General features: G+C 45.4%; 1 protein-coding gene across 1 annotated transcript in view; it reads right to left on the minus strand.

Moving 5' to 3' along the window:
* Positions 1-816: 816 nt before the first annotated feature.
* Rundc1 (RUN domain containing 1) overlaps positions 817-7,802 on the minus strand; it is a 10,470-nt gene continuing 3,484 nt past the window's right edge. The window contains exons 2-5 of the mRNA XM_013031957.1: positions 4,519-4,677; positions 3,204-3,402; positions 2,279-2,398; positions 817-1,962 (exon numbers count right to left, since the gene is read on the minus strand). Coding sequence (XP_012887411.1) covers positions 1,097-1,962; positions 2,279-2,398; positions 3,204-3,402; positions 4,519-4,677 — 1,344 coding nt within the window. The 3' untranslated portion in view covers positions 817-1,096. The remainder of the gene's footprint in view (positions 1,963-2,278; positions 2,399-3,203; positions 3,403-4,518; positions 4,678-7,802) is intronic.

The following is a 7,802-nucleotide window of genomic DNA, read 5'->3' on the forward strand; positions in this document are numbered from 1 at the left end:
AAAAAAAAAAAAAAAGCTAGAACAGAACTTGAGGAAGTGGCGCTGTGGCTCAAGTGGTAGAATGCTAGCGTTGAGCTGAAGAGCTGAGAGGAACAGCGCTCAGGCCCAGAGTTCAAACCCCACGACCAACCAAAAAGGAAAAAAAGAAAGAAAAAACGGGCTGGGAAGGTGGCTCAGTGGTGGAACGCTTGCCTTGCATGCATGAGGCCCTGGGTTCGATTCCTCAGCACCACATAAAGCAAAAAAGAAAAAAGCCAGAAGTGGCACTGTGGCTAAGTGGTAGAGTGTTGTAGAGTGCTAGCCTTGAGCTGATGAGCTGAGGGACAGTGCCCAGGCCCAGAGTTCAGGCCCATGACTAGACACCCACCCCCCTACCCCCCGCCAAAAAAAAGAAAAAACAGAACTTTATTTGTTGAATCCAGGGCTTAGTTAACCGTGGACTGAGCTATACTTCTAATCCAAGGGATTTTAACTTTATTTATTTATTTGTATTTTTGAGACAGAATTTCACTGTGTAGCTCAGGCTGGCCTTGAACTCACTATGTAACTCAAGTCAGTCTTGAACTAAGATCCTCCTTCCTCTGACTTCTAAGTTCTGGAAATATAAGAGTATGCAACCATACCTAGGTATCTCCAGAAAGAGTTCTTTTAAAAAAATTTCTTTTTTGCTGGTCCTGGGGCTTGAACTCTGGGCCTTGGCATTATCACTGACAATGCTCAAGGCTAGCATTCTACCACTGAGCCATAGCTCCACTTCTGGGTTTTTGTGGTTAATTAGAGATAGAGTCTCATGGACTCTCCCTGCCCAGGTTGGCTTAGAACTTCAATCCTCTGATCTCAGCCTCCTGGCTATCTAGGATTACAGGTGTGAACCACCAGTGCCCAGTTCAGAAATAGTTTTTTAATAAAAGGGTCTCTAACACACCTTTCCAAAATGCTAAGTTGAGAGGAGGCAAAGTATGTACCCATTTGTCTGACCATCTAAGCAAGATCGACAAAAAATGTTCTCAACCCTTTCCCTGACCCTCTGGCTTACTGTAGAACACTAGCACACCTCTTCCTACAGAGCAAGGTGTTGAAGGCCAGAACATTCTCATCAAAAGGCATCTTTGATGTTCTTAAGCTGGCGAACAGCCAAGTCTACAGGGAGGCTGAACTTGAGGCTGCTGAGGCGACTGAGCAGGTTGAGAGCACTCTCAAAGCCTGTGTGGGCCATGTAGCTCCAGGGCTGGTAGTGGGGCTCGATGAGTGACCCAGACTTGCAGATAAGGTTTACCCAGGACACAAGACGTTGCTCATTCAGTGCCATGCACACCAAGGCCTTCAGCTCAGAGTCAGCACTGCGCTTGAAAGGGTCATGCTCTGTCAGAACCATGTGGATGGCTGTCAGTAGGCTCTGTTTGGGGGTTACAACAGTGCCACCCGTAACAGGCAGGGCGAAGGACTGGGACAGCTTCTGCGATGGGGATTCCACATAAGCTCGACCATTCTTAGCATGGTAGTACTTTACAAAGAGCTCCCAGGGGTGCATCGTCTCAGGGGCAGAGGAGAAGGATGGCAATAAGCAGGCAATGGGAGCCATGACAAGGCTCATCCCAGGGGAGGAGGCATACAGTCCATGGGCCAGCAGGTCTCTCACAGCCATGGTCAGCTCTTTCCGCACCACCATGGTCAGCTCGTCCTTGCCTCCCAGAGAGAGGTCTTGAAGGTTGGCAGAAGTGATGACACAGTGGTGTGGCTGGTGTCTCAGGGCTAGCTGCTTCACTCTGTCTACGGATACCTCTAGCCTCTTAAGTAAGGGAGCATAGTCTCTGTCTGCTTGGCCCCTTTGCCACAGGGTTTGAGGGATCTGACCTGTGGTACAACCGAACTGGCTAACAGCAAAGATCTGGAGCACAGCCAGTGCTCGCCGCATCAGATGGAGCCCTCTTTCCCGGACTCTCTTCACATCTTCTGCCTTCACTGTTTAGAAGACAATGATTTATCAGCAAGAAGCCATAATAACAAAGAGGTACACTGAAAAAGTCACAGGCTGGCTTTGAACTATGATCCTCTGGATCTCACCTTCCTAAGTAGCTAGGATTACAGGAATAAGCCACCGGTGCCCCACTTTTTTTTTTCCTTTTGATATAACGTCTAACTATTTAGTCCAGAACAACCTCAGAACTCTCAAGTGCCTTAGCTTCCCAAGTGCTGAGATTATAGTTATGTGCCACCACACCTGGCTACACTAATCTACTTTCTGTATAGACTTGCCAATTCTGGAAGCTTTACTTACTTTTGCTGTTTCCTGGAGGCATCCGACTACTGCCTGTGCTGGTAGAGCCACTTCCTGTCTTTCCATCAGTCTTGCACTCACATTGTCCACCTCCTGTCTGCAAGGGACTTCCTACTTCATCTACAATCACAAGTACAAAGGAACACTTAAAAAAAAACTTATAGGGGGTGTGAAGGTGGCTCAGTAGTAGAGCGCTTGACTTGCATGCATGAGGCCCTGGGTTCGATTCCTCAGCACCACATAAGCAAGAAGAAAAAAAGCCAGAAGTGGCGCTGTGGCTCAAGTGGTAGAGCGCTAGCCTTGAGCTGAAGAGCTGAGGAACAGTGCCCAGGCCCAGAGTTCAGGCCCCACGACCGGACCCAAAAAAAAATATATGAAAAAAAAACTTATAGGGGTGCTGGGAAGGTGGCTCAGTGGTAGAGTGCTTGCCTTCATGCATGAGGCCCTGGGTTCGATTCTCAGCACCACATAAGCAAAAAGAAAAAAAGCCGGAAGTGGCGCTGTGGCTCAAGTGGTAGAGTGCTAGCCTTGAGCTGAAGAGCTGAGGGACAGCGCCCAGGCCCAGAGTTCAGACCCCATGACCGTACCAAAAACAAAACAAAACAAAAAAACCTTATAGGGCTGGGAAGGTGGCTCAGTGGTAAAGTGCTTGCCTTGCATGCATGAGGCCCTGAGTTCGATTTCTCAGCACCACATAAGTAAAAAAAAAGAAAAAAAAAAGCCAGAAGTGGAGCTGTGGCTCAAGTGGTAAGAGTGCTAGTCTTGAGCTGAAGAGCTGAGGGACAGTGCCCAGGCCCACAGTTCAGGCCCCACGTCTGACCAAAAATAAATAAATAAATAAAAGAGAGAACTGGTATCTTTAGGTATCAGTATTCAGAAGAGAATTATTTATCCATCCACTTGTGTTCCCATCCCCTCCTCTGACCTTGGATGAAACTGATGAACATCTCAAGATCTCGAATCTGAGTTTTCAGTTGCTCAACCAATTGTTCTTTCACTCGGGCTGGGTTGACAATTTGAGCCACTGCTGCATCCACACGCTGACAAAGCTCTTCAGTGGACAGGGAACTGATATCTTCATTCAGATTCATGTCCAATTTCTTTATTAATTCATCTATGATCACCTATCAAGACCATAGCAGTAAATGTATTCATTGGAATTCTCAAGAAGAGGATTAGGAGAATTTAAACAAGATTTTTGTCCTTAAATGGGGAAGGAAAAAAAAATCACAGACCTCTAAATTTGTGAGAAAATGATATACAACTGCACATCAAAGCAAAGAAACAAAACCCCTTCTTCTCTTAAAGTTACAAGAGGGCTGGGAAGGTGGCTTAGTGGTACAGCGCTTGCCTTGCATGCCTGAGGCCCTGGGTTCGATTCCTCAGCACCACATAAGCAAAAAGAAAAAAGCCGGAAGTGATGCTGTGGCTCAAGTGGTAGAGTGCTAGCCTTGAGCTGATGAGCTGAGGGACAGTGCCCAGGCCCAGAGTTCAGGCCCCACGACTGACCCCCCCCCCAAAAAAAAAAAGTAACAAAAATCTTCAGTTCCTGTGGTAAAAGTGGTCCTCTCACTCACTGTAAAAATTCTTTTATAAACTGGGAGGGGTAGCTCACGCCTATAATCCTAGCTACTCAAGAGGCTGAGATCTGAGGATCACAGTTCAAAGCTAGCCTGGGCAGGAAAGTCTGTGAGACTCTTATATCCAATAAACCACTGAAAACTGGAAGTGGCACTATGGCTCAAGCAGTAGAGCGCTCGCCTTGAGCTGAAGAGTGCAGGGACAGGGCCCAGGCCCAGAGTTCAAGCCCCACCACAAAAAAAAAAAATTCTTTTATGAGGTCAGTCAGCTTTTACTCATCAGAACTGTGCAAATAATCCAAAGAGGCTGATGATCCAAAAGCCTCATATTTAGTTTCTCTAGAAGCTTCAAAGTGAATACACATGACTTTTTTGGAATTTCTAATCTTTTCTTGCTGTATTCTAAAGCTCTATCAAGTCAATTGTAGTCAAAACTTTCAAGTGACATTATTCGGAACAATTTGGATTCTGGATAATCTGTGTTTTCTATGTTTGAATAAAGATTTTTTCCCCCAGGTAATAGTAAAAGCTTCCTATGATATGGACCAGAAGGAATTCCCAACAAAGGTCATGGGAAAACTGATCTGGGACAGATTGTCCCAGAACACAGGGACAAGTTAACCTTGCCAAGTGATGAAGCTCCATCTGAGGTCTACTTACCCGCTGTCTTTCCAAGACCATGGATTGTGGCAAGGAGTCATAACTGCCCTCCTGATAGGCAAATGTTTCCAGATCATCTAGCTGGGTCTTGAGCTGCAAGATCAGTTCCTTCTGCTTCTCTCTTTGGGTTTCCAGGCGCTCCTGTTTTTCCTGCTCACTCTAACATGAGAAAATATGTGGGTCAGGCTGTGCACGTAGTTCAGTAGTAGAAAATACTTACCTAGCATGAAAAAGGCTAGGTTCAACCCCCAGTACTATCAAAACAAAAAAGAAGCCGTTTACTGATGACTTGTGCCTATTATCTTAGCTATTTCAAAGGCTAAAATATGAGAACCAAAGTTCAGAACCTGCCAGGGAAGAAGAATCCTTGAGACTTTTCTCCAATTAATCAGTAAAAAGCTTTAACTGGGAGCATGTCTCACATGGTAGAACACCAGCCCTAAGTTAAGAAGCCAAGTGAGAACATGAGGCCCTCTTTATTTAATTACTATGAAAGAGTCCCACTGTGTAACATAGGCAGGTCTTGAACTCACAATCCTTTTGCCTCAGCTTCGTAAATGTTGGGATTAGAGGTGTAAGCCAAAACAACTGCTCATCCAGAGCAATTTATATGTATTTTTTTTTTATTGTGCTACTACTGGGATTTGAACTCAGGGCCTTACACTCTTGCTTAGCTTTTTCACTCATGGTTGGTGCTCCTAAGTAGCTAGGATTACAGGTCTGAACCACCACCAAGTGCCTAGCACATGTGTAAAGTTTTCTTTAAGAAATTTATGTCTGAGCTGAGCACCAGTGGCTCAAACCTGTAATCCTAGCTACTCAGGAGGCTGAGATCTGAGAATTGCAGTTCAAAGGCAGCCTGGGCAGGAAAGTCTGTGAGACTCTTATTTCAAATTAACCACCAGAAAACTGGAAGTGGCACTGTGGCTCAAGTGGTAAAGTGCCTGCATTGAGCTGAAGAGCTCAGGGACAGCGCCCAGGCTCAGAGTTCAAGCCCTACTACCAACCCCCGCCCCCCCCCCCCAAAATACAAAAGGTACAAAGGAAGCTTTAAATTCACAATCAAAGATCAAAGGCTCTTAGAGAAATTTTGGTTAAAAGTCAAAACAATGAAATGCAAGTGTCAGGACAATGAAAAATATCTAAAAGCCAAGTAAAAGGGGCAGGAAGTTAATGTGTATGTGTATGTGTGTGTTAAATGTCTGATAAATTTCTCTGAGAAATAACTCTTTTAACTGTAAGCCACCAGGTAGTTTTGGCACTTACATTATTAAATATCCTTTTTTTTTTGGGGGGGGGGTCCGGTCGTGGGGCCTGAACTCTGGGCCTGGGCGCTGTCCCTCAGCTCATCAGCTCAAGGCTAGCACTCTACCACTTGAGCCACAGTGCCACTTCCGGCTTTTTTTCCTTTTTGTTTATATGGTGCTGGGGAATCGAACCCAGGCCCTCATGCATGCAAGGCAAGCGCTCTATCACAGCCACCTTCCCAGCCCCCTCTGAACTCTTTTGCTCAAGGTTAGTACTCAAGGTTAGTGCTCAAGTAGTAACTTAAGTCGCCCCCTCTGAACTCTTTTGCTCAAGGTTAGTACTCAATGTTAGTGCTCAAGTAGTAACTTGAGTCGCCCCCTCTGAACTCTTTTGCTCAAGGTTAGTACTCAATGTTAGTGCTCAAGTAGTAACTTAAGGGCTGGGAAGTTGGCTCAGTGGTAGAGTGCTTGCCTTGTATGCATGAGGCCCTGGGTTCGATTCCTCAGCACCACATAAGCAAAAAGAAAAAAGCTGGAAGTGGCGCTGTGGCTCAAGTAGAGCACTAGCCTTGAGCTGAAGAACTGAGGGACAGTGTTCAGGCCGAGTTCAGGCCCCATGACCGGGACCCAAAAAAAAACAAAACAAAACAAAAAAAAGTAGTAACTTAAGTCGCAACTCCACTTCTGACTTTTTGTGATTGAAAGATAAAAGTCTCATGGACTTTTACTGCCTAGGCTGGCTCTGAACTGCAATTCTCAGATCTCAACCTCCTGAATAGCTAAGGATTATAGGTTTGAGCCACTGGAGCCCAGCTTTTGTTTTTTTCCTGGTCCTGGGGAGACTGGGTGCTGTCCCTGAGCTATTTTGCTCAAAGCTAGCTTTCTACCACGAGCCACAGCTTTACTCGTGGTCTTTTGGTGCTTAGTTGGAGATAAGAGTATCAATGAAGCACTCTGCTCAGTGGCAGAGTGCTTGCCTTGCATGCATGAGGCCAGATTCCTCAGCACCACATAAGCAGAAAAAGCTGGAAGAGGCATTGTGGCTGAAGTGGTAGAGAGCTCACCTTGAGCTGAAGAGCTGAGGGACAATGCCCAGGCCCAGAGTTCAGGCCTCATAACCGACAAAAAAAAAAAGAGTATCAATGATGTTGGATGATGTTGGGCATCAGTGACTCATGCCTAATAATCCCAGCTATTCTCAAAGCTGAGATTTGAGGATTGAGGTTCAAAGCCAACCCATGCAGAAAAGCCCATGAGACTCTTATGTTCAATAAACTACCAAAAAGCACGAAATAGTGTTGTGCCTCAAAATGGTGGAACAATAGTTTTGAGCAAAAAAAATCTCAGGGACAGTGCCCAGGCCCTGAGTTCAAGCCCTCAGACCAGCACAGACACACAGGTCTCACAGGCTTTCCTACCTAGGCTAGTTTTGAACCACAATCCTCAGATCTCAGCCTCCTCAGTAGCTAGGATTACAGGCATGAGCCACTGGTATCTGGCTCTTTTTTGCTCTTCCTCACTATCAAAAACCAACAAGCAAGCCACGTGTGGTGGTACATGCTATAATCCCACTACTTGGGAGGCTGAGCATGAAGACCCAGAGTTTCAAGGCTGGCCTGAGGTACACAGTGAGACCCTGAATCAAAACAACAATAGTAACATGTAGTAAAATAGTAAAAACATGCAACACATATCCACCCACACAGAGATACATAATCAGTAACCCATTTTAAGGGTAAGTCTGCATTTTCCACTAGAAACCCATAAAGTATTCAATTTAACCTTAAAATGATACTTACCAAGACCTCCAAGAGAAAGATAGGAGAGAGAACAAATGAAAGACAACAAATTAAATTTTTGTTCCAGTATTTAAAATGCAATCCTCTTGCTTTAGCTTTGTTCAACACGAAATCAACTTAGGACTTTTGTTTACAATCCTTTGAGATTGTTTTTTCTTAAAAAACTAGGTACCTAGCCGGGCACTGGTGGCTCACGCCTATAATCCTAGCTACTCAGGAGGCTGAGATCTGAGGATCG

Source organism: Dipodomys ordii, unplaced genomic scaffold (genome assembly GCF_000151885.1).
Source record: "Dipodomys ordii isolate 6190 unplaced genomic scaffold, Dord_2.0 Scaffold147, whole genome shotgun sequence".
NCBI classification, from domain to species: domain Eukaryota; kingdom Metazoa; phylum Chordata; class Mammalia; order Rodentia; family Heteromyidae; genus Dipodomys; species Dipodomys ordii.